This window comes from Drosophila guanche, unplaced genomic scaffold (assembly GCF_900245975.1).
Source record: "Drosophila guanche unplaced genomic scaffold, DGUA_6, whole genome shotgun sequence".
NCBI classification, from domain to species: Eukaryota; Metazoa; Arthropoda; class Insecta; order Diptera; family Drosophilidae; genus Drosophila; species Drosophila guanche.
Window position 1 is genome coordinate 3,328,256 of NW_022995755.1, and position 22,366 is coordinate 3,350,621.

Consider the following 22,366-nt stretch of genomic DNA (forward strand, 5'->3'; position numbering starts at 1 on the left):
CGTTCAGAGCGATCTAGCGTCTTTTTATTGTATCTCTCAGTTTCATACGTAGCGTTTCATGCCCACTAATGTTTTCTGGTTTAATTTTCCTTTGATCTTTTAAGTTTCAACCATGTTTTTACGCAACAAAGAGAGTTCTAAAAACTAGCCCTTCTTATACAATAAAAATGTATCATTCGTATAAAATTATGTGTTCAGCACTGTGAGTGTTCACTACCTGGTAATATTAAGCCGAATATCAAATTCGAGGAATATGGTTTTCATTGGTATATTTTCTATATATTTTCGGTATATTTTTCAACTGAGATGATATATTTTGGTATATCTGTGGGTCTCACTAAATCAGCACGTGTAGCCGCGCCGTGCAAAATTTCTTAAACAATTCTTAATTTTATTTGTTTAATAGAAGGAATCGTAGCTGAATATTGCCGGAATTTATGATAAGCGTATTGTCAACACATTGTCAAAATGGCCATACAACCAAATCAGCGAAAAAGGAAACATGTAGCGACGAACGAGGAGCAGCAGCTCGACGACAGCGAGGTAGTTGTACCGAAAAAGATTTCAAAGAAGTCCGACTCGCCAAAGAAAAAGAAGGATAAGGCGAATAAATTGAACGACACAGCAGAAGAGTCTACCAAGGAAGAGGTAAATGAGGTAGAAACATCTGATGATGTAGCTGCTGCAGAAGAGGGGCAACAGGTGGAAATTTCTGTTGGCCCTTCATCACCAGAGAAAAAGAAACGCAAGGAAAGGCACCCAAAGAAAGTGGTTCCAGAGGGAGGCGGTGACAACCATGCTCTGGATGAGGCAGAGATAAGCCCCGACTCTGGGTTTGAACCGGAGGAGAATACACCACATTTTCCCAACGACTTCAAAATGATGAATTTCCGCACCAAACTCCGAAGCAACAGCTTCATAACCGGTGAGTTGACAAAGCCACTCTGCTAGCGGGCTATATAAAACCCCATCTTTTTTCCACCCAGAGCTGCGGCATTTTCTGTTTATGTGCCACACGCGTCCCAGGATCGTGGCCAAGTACATTGAGAAGCGTGGCAAACCCTTGGAGCTGGCCGAGGCCTTTGATCGCATCGACAAGAGCAACATTTTGCATGTGGACTACCTCACCGAAGCACTGCATCGCATCGTGATGGAAATACTCAGTAATCAGAAGGGTCACATCGAGAGTGCGGCCCATGGCTGTCGCTACTTTCTGAAAGCCCATGGCGGAGTGCTGGAGAACTTGCTGCAGTCGTCGCGGCCAAGCCATCGCCGCAACGCGCTCAAGCTGCTCACGGCGATTGTGTGCGTGGAGCCGCAGCTGGGACGTCAGGTTCTAAACTCCTATGACATCCTCTCGAATGTGAGCGTCATGCACCAGATGTTGTCACACGCTAAGAACGACTACCAGAACGAGGAGACCGTCCGCAAGGCGTACATTCACTTTATTTTGGCCTTTCTGGTCGAAGGCAATACATTGCTTATAAGGAACATTCTGGATCGGGGTCAGTTGATTGGAGTTCTGGCCAAAGGATTGGTCTATGACGACCATGTCACCGTTTGCGTGGTGCTAAATGCACTCAGGCAATATGTGCTGGAAAACCCCGACATACAAAAGACGAAAAAGGTTTTGGTCTTTGATCTGGAGTGCTGCAAGTCCCTGCGTCGCCTCTACGACTGGGAGGGCCCAAACGGCCTGCCAGCTCTCTTCGGCAAGAAGCAATCGAAGAGAACGCCCAACGAACAGGAAGCCGAATCGGTTTCTGCTGCTGTCCATGAGCTGCTCCTGCTCTTGCTCACCTCCCGCAAGCATGGAATCTGCTTCGACGCCATGACCCACTACCGCCAGAAGCAGAACAAGCTGCAGGGCAAGGTGCTGGGCTCGCTCTACAGACCCTACAGCAATCCACGCAAAACGGAGCTGGTCATCAAGACCCTGACAGCGTGTCCCGATCTGGGGCGCAATACGGTGCGAAACTTCTCCTGCCTGATGAGCCCCGCAAGGGTGTCGATGAACGATGTACCCCAGGTGGCGCTCTTTCTGGCCCAGATCATAGACGCAGTGCCACCCAGCTCCCTGTCGACCGCATTCAACAAGATGACACTGACCGATCTCGGTTTTTGGATCAAGGAACTGTGTCTGCCCATTGAGGGGCTACTCCACATTACGGGCAAGAACATGTTGAACAATCAGGACTTCAAGCTGCGTCTGGCCGTGCTGCGATTGCTACTCGCCATGATGAAGCAGTACAGCAACTATGTGGGCGCCATTGCCATCAGGGAGCAGTCGAAAAAGGCAGGCAACTCGATGCGAAAATTCAAATTTGATCTGTTGAACCATCTGATGGTGCACTTTCCCACCATCGAGTCGATCCTGTACTCCCTCTATCTGGCTATCAAGCAGCAGAATCAGCCGGAAGTGAATGTCCTGGAGTGCCTGTCCATCACCCTGGATCTGGTGCTGCTCATGTGCAAGGAGAATCGAGCATTTGTGAACAAAACAAGTAAAATTCTCGATTATTTGGAGGTTTTGCGGCCGCTGTACGAGACCGACTTCGATGCCGTGGATCAGCCCCAAGAGCTCGTCAAAGTTCAACTGGAACTGAAGTCAATCAAGACGATCTTGCTGCTGTTCCCGATGTCCCTGAATCCCCAGGAGAAGCTCTTTGGCAAGGTCTTCCGCTCGTTCATCAAGGCCTATATGCTGGAGGATGTGGCCATTAAGGCAGAGGCTGGCAACATCTTGACTCGCCTCTTCCTCAACACGGGACTGTTTGACTCCTGCAGCAACGAGATCAACATCTGGCTGGAGTCGCTCATTGGCTTCGATGCTGAGACTGTGGAGAATGTAGTGAGCATTCTGCTGACCATTCTGTGCCTCGACTGGCGCAAGATCAAGCTGCCGGAACTGGATGCGGCAGCAACAGAAGCCATTAGCAGCGAGAATATACGCAAACTGTTTGCCCAAATCAAGGCCGGCCAGACAGTGCAGTCGTATGTGGAGGTGCTGATGCTCAGCAAGATGATGCCACTGCTGCTGCAGGGCGTGGACATTGAGGCGCCGTACGATGCCTATGTGGAGCAGGTCTTTATCATGCTCTTCCACTACCACAGCCAGCCGGAGCAGGTGCTGCAGCTGTACGATGGACATTTGGAGAAATATCATGACTACATGAAGAGCTGGCTGCCAGGCAGCGGCAGCGACAGCGAGGAGGAGAAACCCAAGAAACTTCCCGCTGCGATTGCCCAGAAATGGCCGCTTCTGAAGGAACTTCGAAAGGTACTAACCGCCGAGGAACCGCAGGGCTTTCAGCTCACCTTCAAGCCAGAGGATGAGAAAAACTTTGAGCTGAAACTGGAAGAGGGACAGACGATGCCGCTGCACTTTAGCCTGAGCAATCCGCGCCGAAACATGATCTATGTCCAAGATCTTCTGTTCGTCCTCATCCAGTCCATGTCCAGGCAGCGTTTGACCAAGTCGCAAGCAGAGCAAACGGCCGATTATCTCATTAAATTTGTGCAAATCGCCAGCCAAGTGGATGCTGGCACGGAGGAGATACAACAGGAGGATGATCAGCAGAAGCCCGAGACCCACACTCACCATCTGCTCCACTACATCTACAACAGTCGCCTGGGACCCCTGCATCCCACCCAGATACTGAGCGAGACCAGCGAGAATCGATTGAACTACGTCATCTTCCTGCGCCGCTTGACAGAGCATTGCCGCAGTCTGCCACGATTCGACAGCTTCACGGCCAAGTATCGCCTGCAGTTGGTCAAAGCCCTGGAGATTGCCTTGGACTCTGCCGTGGAGCAGCCGGAGGAGCATCAGCAGCTCAGCGAGTGTGTGGCACTGGTCGATACGTTCGAGGTGAATGCAAGCGGCTGCTCTCAGATGCTGGATTTGCTAACGTCGAAGCTGCAGGCCAAGGATTACATAGCCAACAGCAAACCGAATCACTACTACGAGCTGCTGTTGCTGCTGCTGAACCGACTGTGTCAGCTAAAGGAGCCCATCGACTGCCGGGAGTCGCTCAGGAGATTATTGGGCTACTACGGAGATTTCTGTGAGCTAAGCGAACAGCAGCTGGAGCCCCTGGAGGCGGCTATTCTCCAGTTCCTGATCAGTTTCCATCACCATCTGGTTGAGTGCGACAGCAGCTTCTTCGCCTGTTTCTTCACTTCAACGCGAAAGATAAGCAAGTCGGCCATCCGATTGGCCAGTCTGCTGCTCGAACGCCAGCCCAGGCTCTCCGCGACGTTTGTGGAACTTCTGCCAGAGAATTTGGAGCAAAAGGAACTTGTCTACCCACTGCTGGACATTGCACTGTCCAATAACTATCAACTGCCGCAGGCGCTGCTTCAGCGCTGCTACCAGACGTACAAGAACGGATTCATGAAGAGCATCGAGAAGCCGCAGAAGGCGGCCCTCATCTATCGGGAGCACGCGGAAGCCAGTGCCCAGCTAATTGCCCTGTGCATGCCCAAGTCCGAGTGCCTCGATTACTGTCAGAAACAGCTGAAGCTCGACTCTGTGGAGCTCTTCCAGATTCGGGTACTGCGCGAGATCTACTGGCAGGCCTTCGCCGCAGCCAAGGATGGCAAGCAGAAGGGCAGCGTCTTTGTCAACTATGTGAACCTGAACGTCCAGATGCTGGCTCTAGATCTGAAGAAGCAGGCTCTGGAAATGAGCAAACTGGAGCAGATAACCTGGAACTGCTACGATTGGTGGCAAAATAGCGAAAAGAGCGAGGATTTGCAGCTGGATTGGAGTCGCCTGGTGAATGCCCCACAATGGCTCAACTTCTGCAAGAGTTGCTTGAAGTTAGCCCTGCATCTCGGGGTGGACCAGCAGCCGCAACAGGATCAGACAAATGCACTCATCCTCAAGCTGTTGGCCTTCCTGTGCGACCGTCTCTATGGCGACTACTCGCCTGAAACTGCAGAAGGAGAGGATCCCACACCAGCTCTGCTCTACGACATGATCTGCACATATTCCTGCTGCTTCGATCATCTTTTGGGTGCTGCCAGCGACACGAAGACACATCTCCTGCAGCTCATGGAGACGCTGGCCAGGAAGGGACCCACAGCATTGCAGGCGTCGCACGTTCCCGTGATCCTTGGCGCCTACCATGCCAAGCTCTCGGCAGCCGATCGCTACGCTTTGGCTCTGCTGGAGCACTATGAGCGTCATGACGTGGGCCTGGAGAAGTTCAGACCGTTCATTTGGGGCGAGAGCGCCGTGGCACATTATGCCCTGAGAGCCGCAGACGAGGATGAGCGGGCAAAGCTGCAGCAGCAGGAGACAAATGTGGCCCAGGTGCTGGCCCTGATAGTGCGAGAGACGAGCGTGTACACCATTGAGAATTTCCCAATCTGGAGGAGCCTGCATGCCTGCCAGCAGCTGCCCGATGTTGAGTTCCTGAATCCCTCGAAGAAGTCCCAAAGATTTGGCGACAATCCCCTGGAGAAAATGGTCGAGCAGGGCTGCCACGACTTCCCACAGGAAGTGCGGCGCCTCTGCCCCAAGCGGGAGGAGATTTACGAGTCCTGCTACGACCCGGCCTTCCTGCTGCCCCTCATGATGCACTGCTTCGCTCCCGGCTCTGTGGTGTGGGCCCGCTGGCCCGTCCAGAACGGCCTGCTGGCAGTCAGCTTCTGTGCCCTCTCCTCGCTGGACAAGGATATACGACTGGCAGCCGCCAGTTGCCAGCAACGCTATCGCACCCACTTTGAGCTCTCAAAGTTCTACGAGCGTCCACTGTGGTCGCAGGCCTACGACAACATCCAAGCGGGACTCAACGAACTGCGCACCTCGTGGCTCGCCCAGAGGGGCACGCATGGAGGTACGCCTCGAGTACCGCTGATACCGGCCCTATTCATCGCCCACAGCTTCAACCTGAGCACGGAACCGACGCATTTGCTCTATAAGCGCCTGATGCTGTACCTGAGGCTGAAGCAGAGCTTCAACTTCCAGACCATACCCGACTTTAACGTGTTCTTCTACTCGCATGAGCCGGAGCACCATCAGTACCGCAACTTCATGGTGGAGCTCCTCCGTTGTGGCATCAAGAGCAGTGCCGATCTCTTCCAGCTGGTCTCGACGAACACGTTCAAGGTGCTGCTCACCTTCTACACGTGCGAGTTGGGCACGCTGGAGACCAGACTGCTGCTCCTGTCGGTGCTGTCCACCTGCGCGAAGATACCCGGCGCCGTCAAGATCATGCTGGAGCATGTGGGCATCTACTCGTGGCTCGTCGGCGTCATCTGCCACACGGAGTTCCATCAGTTCGATGTCATCGAGGGCATCATTAGCATCCTGAACAATCTGTGGTACGCCGCGGCAGCCTCCCGCTCCGAGCTGCCCAACTATGACATCATTCAATCACGTGTGCATTCTCTGATCCTGCAACTGCTGCCTCGACTCTCGCCGCGCATCTCTGTGCCCAGCCTCGCGCGCCTGCTGAACGTGCTCTGGAAAACGGCTTCGGTGGATGGCAACCATTGCCTGATGTCCGCGGACGAGTTGGATGTGCTACTCGAATGTGTGGCCCGGCACTGGCCCGAACAGCTGCCCGGAATACGCTATGTTAAAAACTTTGGTGGCTCAGCCGCATGTCCGCGCTCGGAATACTGCGACTGGCTGGCCAAGGAGCAGCAGCTCGATGTCCATGCCGTTCTCGCCCTGTCCAGCCTGAGGGAATACGTCAGCGATTGGTGGCAGTCCCACCAACCAACCGAGAAACCATTGTAGGGAAACCATTTTATTGTTTTTTGCTTAGGTTAAGCTAATGCTATTGAATTGTGTTTATTGTGTATAGGCATGTAGAGTCTTCAGAATGTAAATTTGTATGCAATGAATCCTTGAAAACTAAACTTTGAAACGTATCGCAAGATTTCAAAGTGGAGCTCATGGAACGAAGCAAATACTTCAGCGGCAGATTACAGATCAAAGTGTCTAAACACTAAGTCGACCATCCATAATAATGATTGAGCATTCCCGAGTAGTAACTAAAGCATGACTTATTGCTGGTAGTAACTCATTTGGTATCAGTGTCAGATGTCTCCCAAAAGCAAATCATACACAAATGTGTGTTGAAAGCCAACTGTCATGTCGCCGGCTGATCCATAAGCCTATGCAACCTTCAGGCCAAACCGTTTGACAAATTACGAGCAATCAGCATAACAAAAGATCAGTTAGGCCAAAAGATTTCGAGTATAACCAAAGTTGAAACAACTGCCTAAGTTTTTTTTTTTTGTTAATTTGGCCAATCCGTTTTCACACGCACCAGTCAGACGCAGTGGGCGTTCGCGCTGTCACGCCGCTGTCCTCCCGCCCCACATTTGGGTCACCACCTACAATTTGTTGGGTCAACAAAATGTTAATCACTCGAAAAGGCTTAAGGCGATACATGTTGATTTTTGTTGTATTTTCCATCTGCATCTCTGATATGTAAAGCAAAGTGCGCTTGCGCAGAAGTGATGCCCGACCCCACCACAAAAATATTCACAAGATTTATGATTTTGCTGGATGTCTCGAAACTTAAGCTTCCCTCTCGGTTATATCATCACTGGGGAGCTCAAAAGAAACACTGGTGATGGAATCTACATATGACGATGATGGTTTGTGGATTTCTAAGAATTAGTAGCCAAGAAGTAGCCATATGTTGGAGCAACATTTGAAGCTTTTTTTAACCCAAAAATAAACAAAGCTAGAACTCTCTAAGAGGTGCTCAAGGTACCCCTCATGTAGATAATTTCTTGTCACTTTTTGGCATCATCGAATATACGAATTTCGTCACTAGTCTCTTGGATGTTAGCAACAGACCCACACGAGGCTAAGGATGGGCTGTGGCTGTGCAGATAAACTCGAATTCGACATAATTGATTGATATTGCCTGGCATTTTGTTGTTTATGAGCCGGACGTCATCTCGCAGCGTATCAAATGTGGCTTTTTTTTATGCCCTGAAATTGGAGTTGATCGAATAAATGTATAAACTTGATCTGAATATTATCTACGAGGTAATAAATGAGCTGGGAAATGATTGCTGATTACCCAACTAGATTGATTATAGGTTTATTGGTTATTCAACTAGTTGGATTTATATAACAATATTAATGCAGCAATTCTGAACTCTGCTGTTAAGAATCAATTGATGGATCAAGTTTCTCTTTACTTATTGGTTCCCAAGATTTCACTTTTCACATACCATAAAAACACACAATATCCAGACACATATCAATCAAAATCAATTCTTCGATTAATTTCATAGTTTCTCTGGCAATCAAAGGTTTTACCGGTGAAGAAAACAAATTGCCCTGACACTGAGACACACACAAAGGGCCAATGGAACAGAAGGAGAGTTCAAGAGTTCAGTCAGTAGCAGAGGGAAAAGATCCGATATAATTTGTGGGTGTAGCTCCACAGATTGGTAGACCATTAAGCGGCTTTTCAATGATTGATTTGGCTTACTTAAAAACCCATTTTGGCTAATCCGGACCTGACATGGCCACGACAAAATGTAACCAGAGACTGGATCCCAAACCCAAACCCAAACCCATAGTGAATGCAAATGAACAACCAAAGTGCGTTGGCAAATCTCTGCGAGCTGCTCTGCTGCGTTAATATTTCACACCTTAAACGACAAGTTTAACATGCTGTTGAGTTTGGTTCAGTATTTGCATTTTAAATTATTACTGCAACCCTCATTGACATGTGTATTTCATGTGGCACAAAGGCCTTTGTCTTATATCGAATATCTACAATTTATACAAATTTATTAACAAACAAATTTCTCGATTGTTTTCCATGTTTGTCCTATTTATTGAATGGAACACCAAAAGACTCCGGACTCGTTGCTCTTTTTTGCTCTTTATGATTTCATGTGCTACCACTAATCATAAATGACTGCGGATAAGTGGCTGAGTGGAAGAGTTGATGGTTGAATAGTTGGCATAGGGAATAGTGGAGAGTGTCCGCCACACATGTCACAATGGCGCTTCATCTTAAGCCCCTGCTATTATCGTTTGGATGACTTTATTATGTGGTGGAACAGTAGTAGAAACGGGGCGTGGCGAATCGAATTAAATGAGGTTGTTCAAGCTGCCGGCAGTAAGGTCAACAGTTGCCAAACCAAAGGAGAAAGGTCAAAGTTATGACAGCTCTGACAGCAGCACTCCCCTCAGCGATGAACCAACTTGTATCAGCGGCAAAATTGGTAAACCGCAAAACTTCATTAGGAAATCAGTTCACATGGCGGCCCCTCCCTACCTCCCGCTTGGAGCTACTCGCACAGACAGGTCCAGGCTCCATCTTGCAACATGCATTTTCAATTTGCCTCCAGATCATCACGTTCGGCCTCCAGGTGGCTGCAGCTGCCGTTCTCGCCACAATCAAAATTTGTTCAGCAATAAAAATAACAGCAAAAAATTGGCAAAATTGAAAACTTTTTTGTAAAGTTTCGTTTTGCAGTCAAAGGAAAACGCATGTGGCCATGCAGATTGGAGCATGGGAGCATGGAGCAGATGGAAAAGGGTGCAAACGGGTTCAAATGCTCACCAGGCATTGGCATGGAATGGCGTCGAGGCGTCTCACAGCATCTCATTTCAAATATCAAAAGTCACGACGAAGAAAGCTGGTTTTGGGACGACGTGTCTCCGTGTATTGCCAGTTCGATGTTTGGTGCTTTTTTTTTTTGGGTTTGTTTCTCCTTTACTCGTTGTTGGTCTTTTACAAAACATTTGGCAAATAATATGCCGCTAAAAGATGTGCCTTTGACTCTGCCTCTGCCTGCGCTTCTCCTTGTGGCATGTGGAAAACTTGTCATGCAGCAGCAGCAGCCGCAAATGCTTTTCACTGGCTGCAAGATTCACATTGACAGTGGATAAGTGTTTGCAGTGCTGCCCTCCCCCAACAAAGCTAACCCTTAGTTTTATGACATTTACCATAAATGGCAGACTTTGTTACATTTTTTGATGAGCATCTTAAGCTGTGATAGTAAACACGCTAACTATGGAGACTCAAGTCACTGCTGAAGCAAGTGTCCAAATGTATTTTATAATTATGAGAAATTATGCATCAAATTTGGTTCAATTTGGCAGTCGCTTAAAAGCCATTTCGGAGGCTTCCTTATGTGCAGATTTCATTCAATTAAATTCCACATATTAGGCGCCATTTTCTGTGTAATATTTTCCTGCTTCATCAAATTCCACAATAAAGCAAATGCTTAGCCACGTAAGACAACAGCAAAGTGGCAAAGTTTAGCAAAGATTTGAGCTGAGCGGAAATGGTGGCGCAAAAAGCGGAAATCGAATATAGAAAATGCGTCTGCAGCAATGAGTGAATTTTAGATGCAAAACTGGCGCTAATTTGAGAGAAATTTTCACCGCGAATAGCCCCGAAAATGCACAGGCTCGAGGCCACGCGGAAGTCCAACTCTGATCTGTGGCACGTGTGTGGGGCACTTGCTGTCTGTGTGGCTGTGTGGCTGGACCGACTGCACCGTTGGCTCATTAAGCGATGGCTGTGGGCAAGGATTTGGCCGAAACGAGTTGCTTGACCAGCGAAGATGGCACCGCAGAGGCTGTCGGCTGTTGGATAATGTCGTAAAACGAAAAGGAAAGTCTGGCCATCAAAACGAGACACGCATAAAATGGGTGTATGGACAGACAGAAGAAAAAAAAAAGAGTGTATAAATATTAATAAAATTTAATTAAGCCACAGGCTGTAAACGCGGCAGAATCGTGTTGCATCATAATGGACGTTGGGCTAAAGGTGTTGGGCGCCAGCGAATTGGCAAGCCAAGTTCAAGCCCACCAAGCAGCCAACAAGAGAGGGCCGTAATGAGGCAAGCTTTCATTCATTAGGCCCCTAAGCCAAGAGCCGGCCAGCAACATGCTGCAGAGTCAGCAGCGGCAACAGCCGCAGCAACAACAGCGGCAACAGCCGCAGCAACAGCAGCGGCAGCATCTTCAGGCTTGGCTTTTGTCTTTGGCCAGGAAACCACGACACGCTCCGAGCTTCAGTCTGCAGCGAGCATTCAGACGGTTTGGTTTGTGTTCAGCGGCCAGTCGACTCAGAGCCCGAAAAAAACAAAACCCTCAGAGAAAATAACTTTAAGCCGTGAAAATTCGCTTCATTTGGTTCCAGCGATCAATCGTATGGTGCTGGTGCTGGTGCTGGTGTGAACTGTTCGCTAATTTGAAAATAACGATTCGAAATTTGGCAATTAAACGTCAATAAAGTGCAACGAGAAAGGGCCAGCCAGAAACCCAAAAAGACAAACAGAAAGACTAACAGCCAGCGGCAGATAAGCTGTAAAATAATCAAATGAATATAAACCCCACACAATAAAGGAAACGTTGGCCACTAATTCGCATTTGATTAGGGTCGGTTTCTGTTTCGATCCGAATCAACGAATATTACTATTTGATTGCGTGCAAAAAGACCTTTTGGGTAGCGTCTGGGAGAGAGCCAGAGAGAGAGAGAGAGTGAGAGAGAGTGCGGTGGAGCGGTCCTCATTCGATTTGGATTACGTCGCTATATTATTGGATATATCACATTTAGATACGGAGACATAATGAAGGGGGTAAGTAGCTGACAAGAAATATATAACTAACTCTAAAAGGGATTCTCTTGTATTAGAAATCACTTAAAGGATCCTTTGCTATCATTATCCTAATATTATTAGAGTAAATTATTCTGTCAGACAGTTGTAGTATCTATAATTAAAAGGTGCTAAAAGGAAAGATCCCCCCAAAACAATTTCTATTCCCCTTTGTCTTTTCTCGCATCTGCGATATGCAAAAATGCGCCACACAGAAAAAGTTTCTCCACGTCTGCTAATTAAATGACTTCAATTAGTAAAAGGTGAAATATCCAGCTGTTTGTCCACGCCCATCTTTGGCACATTGATTCCGTGTGGGAGTTCCGATGGACGTCCATCAATCTTACAACCTAATCATGAATATATGGATGGAATATTTGTGGCTGGCTGGTTTTATTTGGCAAAACCAAACGATTGAAAGTCATTTGCCGAGTCATTTGTGTAATGGCTTTTTAATGCCATTTAATGATTCCATTTCGGTGCTGGACACAACCGGAGACCCAATAAAACAATTTAATTAGCGACATAAGAGACGCATTCGCATTCAGAGATCGCAGATGCGTATGCCAGCTACCGATGGAGTTGTTTTACGACCGTTAATCACTCAAAAAGAGTCAAAAGAAGTTAGTCAAAACCACTTAACGATTGAGGCTGATTAAGACCGTTAAAAGCGACATATAACGCTTTGACTGTTGGACCTTAGAGTGGCCATAAATGTGAATGGAATCTGGGCATATAATAATACTTGCTCTAATCACAGCCTTGTCGCTGATTCAACTCAATTAGTTGGTACACCAGCAAGCGATTGCCCAATCGAGCCACTTACAGGATTTATGTTTCTTCTGACCCGTATGCAAACCCCACAAAAAAGTTGTACCAAAAGCCAGCTGAACGGCGACCAAGCCCACACCCCAAGCATATCCGATTTCAGCTTATGCAATCTACAGTTTATGGCCAAATTCAAATCGACAAGCGACCTGTTCGCCAGCCAAAGTTGAGAGTTTGCCAAGCCATCAGCTTCAGCCTTGGACTGGACCATGAGATAGAGGCAGAGCCAAAGCCAGTGCCAATACCTGCCAGACCCATCCCAGCTAGCAAGTCATCAGTGAAGACGTCCCCGAACGCAAGATATGTGCAGATGTCTGCCGTTGTTGACATGCAATAAAATTTCACTTTTCGCCATTGCATAATTGCAGTTTGACAATGCTTAAAATTGATTATGCTGCGTTACTCTTACTCTCTAGTTTTTTCGCATTTACTTGTTTGCCTTGGCCAAAAAAAAAACGAAGCTCTGCAGCTTCCTTGCCAATTGCTGGCTGAAGATTTCACCAGCCCAAAAGTAGCCATCGGGTCATAAATCATACAGTGGTGGCCTCCACAGAGTGTCAAGGGAGGAGGTGTCGCGGCCATTGACTGAAGGATGGTTTCTCGAATTTAATTACCACAAAACACTCAATGGGGGACAAAAAAAAAGGGAAAATGTTTCTGCGTTTTTATGATGTTGTCTAACAAAAGGCTGGGCTTTGGAAGCGCAGATGTTTTCTATAATATTTCTATTCATATATCAGGCAAACACTCTCTAGTGTTCATATTTTTAGCATAAATAATTGTACAGAGTTTCCAATCTCGCACCGAATTTCAATTAGTGTTTTCTCAAGTGCCCGCAGGCCACAATTTTCACAGTCATCGATCACGGAGCATGATATTTGATTTGCTTATCGAATTTATTGACCCCCTGGCCATTGTCTTAGATCCAGAGCTTGGTGTTTGTAAGGCAACAAAAAGTAAAAGTGCCACACACTCGCGCACGATCGGGGTGCATCATTCACAACAAATTTAATTCATGAATTCAGCGAATAATAATATAAATAAAGTTCAAACAAAAGTAAAGAAACGCCCGCACATCGAGCAAGAGATTCGAGAGCCGAGATTCGAGATCCGAGAGCCGAGATCCGAGAGCGTATACAACGTACTCACATATCGTGCCTGGAGATCTGTATCTAAAGCAAAGACTGCACGAAATTGCGCAATTGTCAAAAAAACGATTTAACATATGATAGATGATAGATGCAGGATCAGCGACACCTGAGACCTTCCTCCTTGCCATGAATATATCCTATAATTTCGCTTGACACTTGCTGAGAGGCGCGCGTGTGCGTGGATAATTGTGGTCATGCAATGCTTTTAGGAGGAGTTTAGCACTGGCCTAAAGTCTTTTGTTTTGTAAGTGTCTCACTTTTACTCCAGCTGTCGAAAGGTCAACAGCAGCTCTCCAACTGTCACTTGTACGCTAAACAGTAAGTGGCACACGACGAACCAGCCGCACAGGCACACACAATGTAAGCGATTTACATAATAATGTGTAACTATAATAAGTATATGCAGCATTGAAGCTGCGTATAAAAACATTTGCCATTTACCACTTCAAATGGACACCAGACTCATCTCTGGCTGCAGCGACTGCTTCATCGTTGAAGTAACTTTGTCAGGGGTAAGGGGTCTTCCTCAAAGACTAGATGCTCGGGCATCGATAAAAGTGAAACTGAAATTACCGAGTACACGGCGCAATGATGCCATTGACATTGCATTTTTGTCTCAATGCGCCATTAGATGTACGAGTACGAGCAAAAGAGCAAAACAAAAAGCAAAAGCATACAACAAATACAGAGAAAAAGAAGATATTTCCAACTCAGATCGGCAAACAATGGGCAGGCAGACATTACGCGAACGCGCCCGCAAAAAAACAAAAACAAAAGAAAACAAACAAACAAATACACACACAGAAATGATTGTCAGATGGAAAAACCTTATAAGAGTAGAGTGTGTTTCGGAAATTTATTGTAATATGCGCACATTGGTAATTTTGTCTTATTTTTATTATGAAATGCGGCGTGGATAAATAAAAGAAACTGTTGCCAGCTAGCAGAAAGCGTTGGTCAATCAGCGCAGAGCAGAGCCATTGGATTTGGATTTTCACTGAAGGATGGGAGATGGGAGATGGGAGATGGGATTTTGGGTAGCCGCCACTCTCGCTGACGAGTTTGGCGTGGCGAAAAACGAGCCATGATGGAAACCCGTTTGTAATAGACAGCCGCATCATATCATTATTATTGCTATTATGCATAGCATCTGCCTGGCAAATTGAATTTGATGCCGGGAAACAATCAAAAGTCAGGCCTCAACTTGAACTTTGAATGATTTTCATCGATCGGCTCATCAATGGAACCAGCGACCGAGTCTGACCTCTGCCCAATCAACACAAAAAATAAACCAAAAGTCTATTGTCTTCGGTGTGGTTCACAGGGCATAGATTTCTTCGAAACCAAAGCCCAATTAAATGCACATAAATATGCAAATAACAGTCTGCAAAATGGACCCTAATCGTATTGTAAACAGCAATGAATTTTGAAAAGATATCATCTCGCTTTTAGCGATACGAATACCAAACGAATATCAAACGAATACCAAACGAATATCTCGTTATTGGTCAACATCCAGGGGCCCAATCAATGCCAATCAAAAGCTCGCTTCCATGTCAAAACAGCCTCCTCGCGCTCCGATCACAAAAGATAAGGTTAATATTTTGACCAAAACAATGCCAGTAGATGCCTCCGGACAGGGCGCGACAGCCTCGACAGAGAGCAGAGAAGAGTCGAGTGTAAAATTATGCAAATGCTCGGGACGGCACTTGCTATCCGCTCTAGAAAGGTGCGTCCCATCGAGATGCGGCTGCTGCGGCTGCTGCGGCTGTCGATTTTCAGAGGCCCACACACGCAATTACGGAGGTTTTTTATGAGCCCGTGGACAACAAAGCTTGGTAGCCACAAAGGCAGTTAAAAGCCCATAAAATACTGTAACAAATTTATTGGGAAACAGCGGACAAGAAAATCCCATCATTGGTTGGGGTAAAGTGGTAATGAAATGTTCGATATGAACATGATCTTTGGTGTTTATCAGGCCGTCAGCTGGGGCAGACTTTTGGCTATTTGTTGGATTATTGCCATGTACATTCTGCTCACTAAATTGTGTCTACCCCAGACTTTGCCCTCATGCATCGTTTGTTTTGGGCGTGAAAAAACCTAAACCAAGAAACCATAAAGCTTCATTCAGTGACTTTTTATATACAAATTTATACATGTAGCTCATCTCTTTTGATTACAATTTATGCTGGTGATTTTTATGACACGATTACAACATCATTTTAACAGCATTAATATTTATGCTGGCCTACATACCGGCAACACTCGTAAACGGCAATTTGCACCAACTCGCCAATTGGCGGATGGCACGGGGCTGGGAGTGGAATGGAATGGAATGGATTACGTTATGCGGTGAAGCTGTTACATCCCATTCCCCATACCCATCCAGAGTCAGAGCCAGAGCCAGAGCCAGAAAGACAACTTTCGGGCTGGTTTTCATATTCGGGTCTTATCACATCCCGCAGCTGCTTAATAATGCGTGTCTGGTGGATGCCACAGGCATTGGCAACCGCAGGCCTTGGGCAATTCCATACACCTCGAATGCAAAGTGCAAAATGCATCTGCAGAATGTGAAATGTGAAGTGTCTGAGGCGGAGCGTGAAATTAATCACACAATAACACAGAGACCCATATATAGCTCTCCCTCCTCCACGCACGAGCTGACAGCTCGCATTACTGGCATACGAATATGATGTACCATCTTTTTGTATTGTTCGAGTGGAACTGGGTTACCCAGTAACCAGTAGCCCCTGTCCTTCCCCTGCCCAGTCGGACTGGTCAGTGGCGCTTATGCAATTATGCCGCTTCTCTTCTCCAGTTTCGGACCTCGGGTGAGATTTGCTTAAGCTTAGAAAACACTTTCAACCCACACACCGCACACAGCACACACCACACACACCACACACCGCAAATACAATGGAAAATAAATAATATAGACACCTTCGGGCCATTATCCATTGAGTTATTGCTAATTTATTGACGTTGCCCGATGGTTGAAACATTTTTTACACTCTTTTTTTTTTGCCGCGTGTTTTGCGGCCTGCGGCTTTTGCGGAACTCAGCGGCCACTAATATAATTATGTATAATTAAAGGAGTTTTATGGTGAGGCCTTCTGGCATTTTACTTGCTTGTTAAATGTGTATTTACCATGCGAATACTTGTAGCCCATTCCTTCGGCAAATTAAAACGGAAATTTGCGGCGAGCGTTTGGAATTGGGTTGATTATTGTCTGATGATCCGTGAACTTTTCTATGCGAAATACGTAATCAGCGCGGCAAATATCTAACGAATTGTTCACAAAGTGGGAACAAATAATTACAAAATATACAACTGACAGGAAGCACTGGAAAACTCTTTGCACTCCCTTTTAATATGTGCAACTTCAATGAACTTATACTAAAGTATCTATGATAAAATGCCAAGAAACAAACATTAATCCCGTACTTAGGCATGCCTTAAATTTTGGGGAATTTTCCACACAATTCGAGCAAATATTTAGCATTAAGCACTTCCGCAAAAGTGGCTTGAAACATTCGTGTTTTCAAGTGGCAAACATGGCAGGGAAATATGTACTCCAGCACACCCTTCCCACCGCCTAAAATAGCATGAAAGAAGTGGAAATGGAAATGGAAATGCCTGATGCATGCAATTGTGTGTGGAGGCGATGGAAGAGATTTCCAACTGCCTTCGCCTTCGCCTTCGCCTTCGCCTGACCATTACAATTTATGATGATTACAATTTTGTGTTGATTTTTTTCTTCCTACGATTACCTTGCAGAGGTGTGTGCTGCTCTCCTCAACAAAGAGAGCCGGCAACTTGATTAGCTTAACGCCAATACCCCCAGAGACTTGACGGACTGACAGGCATGGACTATGTGTCGAGGCAGACTGACTGGCCGCCTGAGACTGTCTTAATGCCCGTGATGATGATTTCCATAGTGAAATTGACGCAAATCAGCAACAAAGCAGACAACAACGCTATTGATTTTGTGGGCCATGGCAAAAAAAAAATGAAAAAAGCCAGCAAAAACTTATTTCCCATCGAAGAGCTATGACTGGGCTGCCTGGTTTTGGGCAGGCAAGCTGCAGCCATAATGCTTTGCCCTTTGGCAGAACTTGAACTCTGGCCTTGGCAGGGGCGGAAGACATTTGCTGCTCCATCCTCTCCAAGAGCGAAGCTCTACGACACGAGCTCTTCCCATTTAGATGGTGGAAAACTAATGGGTTATTTTTCCTCATCGCACTTGGTGCAGCAAATGAGTCAAGTCATGTTCAATATTAAACTGATGGACCATCAAAGGAGAGTCAGGCAGATGCCAGCGGCTATTGGAAAGTTTCGGGGCACAGTCAAAGGGTTGCTGTCTGTGTGGAGGAGTGTTGAAAGATTTAATCACTGGCAGAAGATTAATTATTCATGCTGTACAATGATTTTTCATATTTTTTGTTGTTAAGAGTTCGCCAGAAGTGAAATTTCTCCAAGCAATTGTTTATGCAACATCGATCGAATCCTTTTTTCGATTTCAACTGCTGCTGTTGCGCTGATTAAATAATTTCCAAGCAGACAACCACAAAAATTTGGAAGAAATGCAAAGTGCCAAGTGGCAACAACGTGACTGCCACGATCTCGGGCAGGGGCACACACAAAACGAAACCCCAAAACGAATTCAAACTCAGCACCACAGTCGGCGTTAGCCTCAGCCTCAGCCTCAGCCTACAACCTCAGCACCAACGACAGGTGGTCGGATGGGTTTTGCTTTCACAGTACTGCAGTGCTTTGTTGATGCAACAATTAGCCTAAACTTTTGGCCAGGTCCAAACAAGCGTTGCCAGCCAATTTGCAAAATGTTTTGCCGGCCTCAGCCACAGCTCCAGCTGAAACCCAGAAATCAATCGTCAAGCTGTTGAAAATGGGAAATTGTGCAAAAGACGCAGACCCCAAACCCCAAACCCCAAACCAAACCCCAACGCAGTCAGTCAGTCATTCAGCTAGTCGCTGCCCGAAAACCACAGATCCCACACAGATCCAATCCTCCTTCTCCCGGCAATGAGTGGGCAAACTCTTTGCTGGCCAGCCATGATTATAATGCGTTATGATTGTGCCTCAGCCTCAGCCTCAGCCTGTGCCTCAGCCTGTGTCTGTGCGAATGCCGGAAAGATTACCCACTTGCGATTTGGTAAAGCCAAAGGGTCAGCAAAGCACTCAACTACATGCATTTTTCGAGCATGTTGCACAAGTGAATTCGAAAGAATTTCGAAATTTCATGTATGAAAGAATCCCTGAAGAGATTACAATTATTTGGGCAACCAAAAATTAAGCGTCAGCGACGTGCAATGTCACAAACAATTAGTCCAAGGGAACCCAAACCCCAAGGTGGCTCCAGCGAACCATCAAATCAAATGAGGCCTAGAAACTAAGACGGAAAGCCTCAGCGATTAGGCCTCAAACCTTTATTAAGTTATTAAATTTAAAGACAAGCCATTAAATCATTCAAATCGCATGCTAAATCTCTCGATTCTTCCATTTTCAGAGATATTTCAACAGCAGCCTGCCTTGGGCGCTTCTGGTGCTGCTCTTGCTGGCCGCTCTCACGCTCCAGTTGGCCAGCGCCGGAGCAGGGGAGCAGGAGCGGGAGGAGAGCGCCAGCACCGAGAGCAATGAGATCATTCCGCGCGAGGCCATCCAGAAGTTGGACTACTCCGTGCGTCAGGCGCTGCTGCGGGCCATCGACAAGCTGGAGCAGGAGGAGGCGGCTGCCTCTGCAGCTGGCGTGACGGAGAGCGGCGGGGAGAGCCCCAGAAGTAGCGGATCGAGAACAACTCTGGCCCGGAATGAGGCCACAACACTGCCATCGCCACGGGAAAAGGACGAGATACTCGAGGAGAGCACCAGCAAGGCGGAAGTGGAGTCGGAGGCGGAGGCGGAGCCGGAGGCTGTGGTGCCCACCGTGCAGTTCTACACGGCCACCTTCGATGAGCGCAATGCCCAGGAGCAGCTGCTCTCCTCCTTCATCGATCGCTCCAAGCTGTGGAAGAAGACGACGGCACTGAGGAAGCAGAGCGCCCATTCCATCGAACCAAAGTCGGTGGAGGCGGCGGGTCCAGAGAATCGCCAGCTGACACGCAGCGTGGACTCTGGCTCCAGCTCTGGGTCCGTGAGCAGCAACGAGATCTCCCACGATGGCAGCCATGAGATCAAGTTCGAGATTAGCAATGTGCGGAAGGGCACAACCACCACTGAGGCGAGCACCACCCCTACGACGAGCACAACCTCCACGACGCCTCGGCCACGCACCACACGGCGTCGTCCCACCACAACAACCACAACGACAACGACCACAACGACACCAAGACCCACACACAACGAGGATGGGGAGAACATTGAGCTGGTGGACAAGCAGGACATTCGCATACAGGAAGCGCCACTCGTGACGGCCTTCACCGTGGATCTAGATGAGCGGGGAACTGCGCAGAAGTTTCGTCCCCTGCTGTCGGGGGCACACCGTTCCAACTATCCGCCGCAGCATCATGCACACATTGGACCCACCATCACCAAGCTGAATGTGTTGGAGACGGAGCCACCGACCATTCCGCTGCCCACACAGTACCCACCCACAGGCAGCAGCGGCACCACCACGCAGGACAGCACGAGCACGAGTCCCAGCAATGGTTTCTCCACCACGCCCGCATTCCTGGCCAGCTCCACCGCCAACTATCTCAAGGTGGGTTACACAGAAGCAGCAAAATGTAAGACTAATTCTGGAAATTATTTTTTGCAGCAGGAGCCACTCAGCGATCTGGAGGCACCGCCCAGCGTCAACAATTACTTGATTGAGCGACAGCGTGCCCTGGAGCAGCAGATCTACCAGCTAAAGGTGCAGGCACAGCAGCAGCAGGCGTTGATCTTGCGCCAGTTGAAGTTGCTGGAGGAGCAGAGCCAGAGCCAGAGCCAGAGTCGCTTCCAGGGCTCACCAATTGCTCAATCCAGCACATTGCAACCGCAACAGCAGCAGCAGCAGCAGCAGCAACAACAGCAGCATCAACATGGTTCGTTGGAGGCCATTCAGACGCTGCAACCGCCTGCTGTGGGTTACTCCATAAGACCTTCGGTGGAATTTATACCCAGCACACATACCAAAACTATTATTTATCCCACATATCCAATTGAGCAGCAATTGCCGCTCCGCGATGCCGTTTCGGCTCATAAATTTGCCCTGAACAACGGCAATAGCCAAAATAACTACCAGAAGCAGCCGGCCCCCGCCCCTGCGAGTGCAGTGCAACAGATTTTCCAAAACTTGCAGCAATCATTGCAGAAATCGAATGAAAATTCCATCAATAACAATGGGCAGGTGCAGACCTCGAATCAGTTCAACTTTGCCCCCGCGGAGGCGTCGCACCAGCAGGCACTGCCGCAGCACAGCTTCAAGCAATTCCAACAGCCCCAACAGCAGCAGCAGCAACAGCAACAGCAACAGTTGCTGCTTCCCAGCTACGTGAGCAGCGCCCTGTTCCAGCAGCAGCAGCAGCACAGGGGAAGACAGTTTCGCCAGGAGTCGGGAGTGGGCAACTTTGGCCTGAATTCCAATGTGGAGATCCAGCCGAGCAACTCCTTTGCCACCACCATCGTCAGCCAGCAGCATCAGCAGTCCCACTCGAATCCCAGTCTGGAGAATCAGAACTTTTATAGGCAGCATCTGACGCCACAGCTGAGCAATCAACTCCAGCAGAACGCGCAGCAATATCTGCAGCAGCAACTCATCCAGCAGCAGCAGCAGCAGCAGCAGCCCCAGGGTGGCGATGCAACATCCAACATTAGTCCAGGTAATGCACACTTCAAGAGTAGAGGAACGAGCAATCATCTTAGTCAATTTAGCAGCTTAAGAAATCTTGATGAATTGAAAGTAATCAGTAAAGTTTTAGCTCTCAACCATGGGATCCCACAGTTCGCATCACAAAATCTGCACTACAATGGCGCCTTTTGAGCACTTGCACCACCAATCCAGCACCAGCACCAGCACCACCACCCGATGCACCCCACAGGGCACAAAACAAAAATTTACCTCCAGCAATATGCACCTCCGTTTCCAGGCCCGGCCCTGTTCCCGCACCCGTACCTGTTTCCTTAACCCAGAGCCCGATGTCCACCGCCACCCTTTCCATCCGGTTTTTGAATTAAGTTTCACGTCCAACATCTGTGTAAATATTCAATCTATTTTAAAAGTTAAGACTAAGAACTAAGCAAAATTAAAGCCCCAACACCAGGAAGGGCAAGGAGACAACCCGAGTTGAAGATTCGACGGAGGCCATGACGATTTTATGGTGCGGCAATTGGCAGAGCAAAATGTTGAAATGTAACAATTATTTATTTTTTATGTGAATAAAGTTTATCTTAAAGTGTGACAGTGGTTTTAAATGACTATTATAATGACCCATAGGTGTCAATCATCTGTAGGGCTTTTCGAAAGATTTTCCTTCGGTTTATGGTGTTTCTAATTAATTATAAAATATTTCTTTAACATTGATTTTATTTTGGCGCTCAGTCAATATACCGATTATCGATACAGAGAAGCTTACGAGTAATCGAGCTTCTCCCATCTCCAAGTGCTTTCGCTGATATCGTCATCGAAAAGTCTTCGCTAAGCTCAAAATACAAAACTGCAAAAGTCAGCAAATTCAAAAATAGCCTTAAGTGTGCGCGTAAATCCAATTGAGCGACATTTAAGCTTTCAAATGGATAACAACTTATATATAGCTTATAGCATTCGGCAGCACAAATCGCT

The 22,366-nt window shown here is 47.4% G+C and overlaps 2 protein-coding genes across 3 annotated transcripts; both read left to right on the forward strand.

Moving 5' to 3' along the window:
* Positions 1–336: 336 nt before the first annotated feature.
* On the forward strand, positions 337–7,011 carry LOC117589552. Its single transcript, XM_034281563.1, has 2 exons — positions 337–925; positions 987–7,011. Exons 1-2 carry the CDS (start codon positions 469–471, stop codon positions 6,752–6,754), a joined length of 6,225 nt encoding a protein of 2,074 aa, XP_034137454.1. The 5' UTR covers positions 337–468; the 3' UTR covers positions 6,755–7,011.
* A 4,028-nt stretch (positions 7,012–11,039) lies between these two features.
* LOC117589871 (putative mediator of RNA polymerase II transcription subunit 12) lies at positions 11,040–21,986 on the forward strand. Of its 2 annotated transcripts, none has more exons than XM_034282141.1 (4): positions 11,040–11,589; positions 19,115–20,305; positions 20,363–21,407; positions 21,507–21,986. In XM_034282141.1, the coding sequence occupies exons 1-4, from the start codon at positions 11,581–11,583 to the stop codon at positions 21,566–21,568; spliced, it is 2,307 nt and encodes a 768-aa protein (XP_034138032.1). In that variant the 5' UTR covers positions 11,040–11,580; the 3' UTR covers positions 21,569–21,986. The 2 variants fall into 2 exon arrangements, with proteins under 2 accessions (XP_034138032.1, XP_034138033.1); XM_034282142.1 differs by having other exon boundaries at positions 20,366–21,407.
* Positions 21,987–22,366: the final 380 nt, after the last annotated feature.

Bases quoted from the DNA above. Each gene is read 5' to 3' on its own strand.
- LOC117589552 (XM_034281563.1), top strand. From the start codon at position 469: ATGGCCATACAACCAAATCAGCGAAAAAGGAAACATGTAGCGACGAAC. The intron at 926-986 runs GTGAGTTGACAA...TTTTCCACCCAG, and splicing joins AAGCAACAGCTTCATAACCG to AGCTGCGGCATTTTCTGTTT.
- LOC117589871 (XM_034282141.1), top strand. The intron at 20,306-20,362 runs GTGGGTTACACA...TATTTTTTGCAG, and splicing joins CCACCGCCAACTATCTCAAG to CAGGAGCCACTCAGCGATCT. The intron at 21,408-21,506 runs GTAATGCACACT...GTAAAGTTTTAG, and splicing joins AACATCCAACATTAGTCCAG to CTCTCAACCATGGGATCCCA.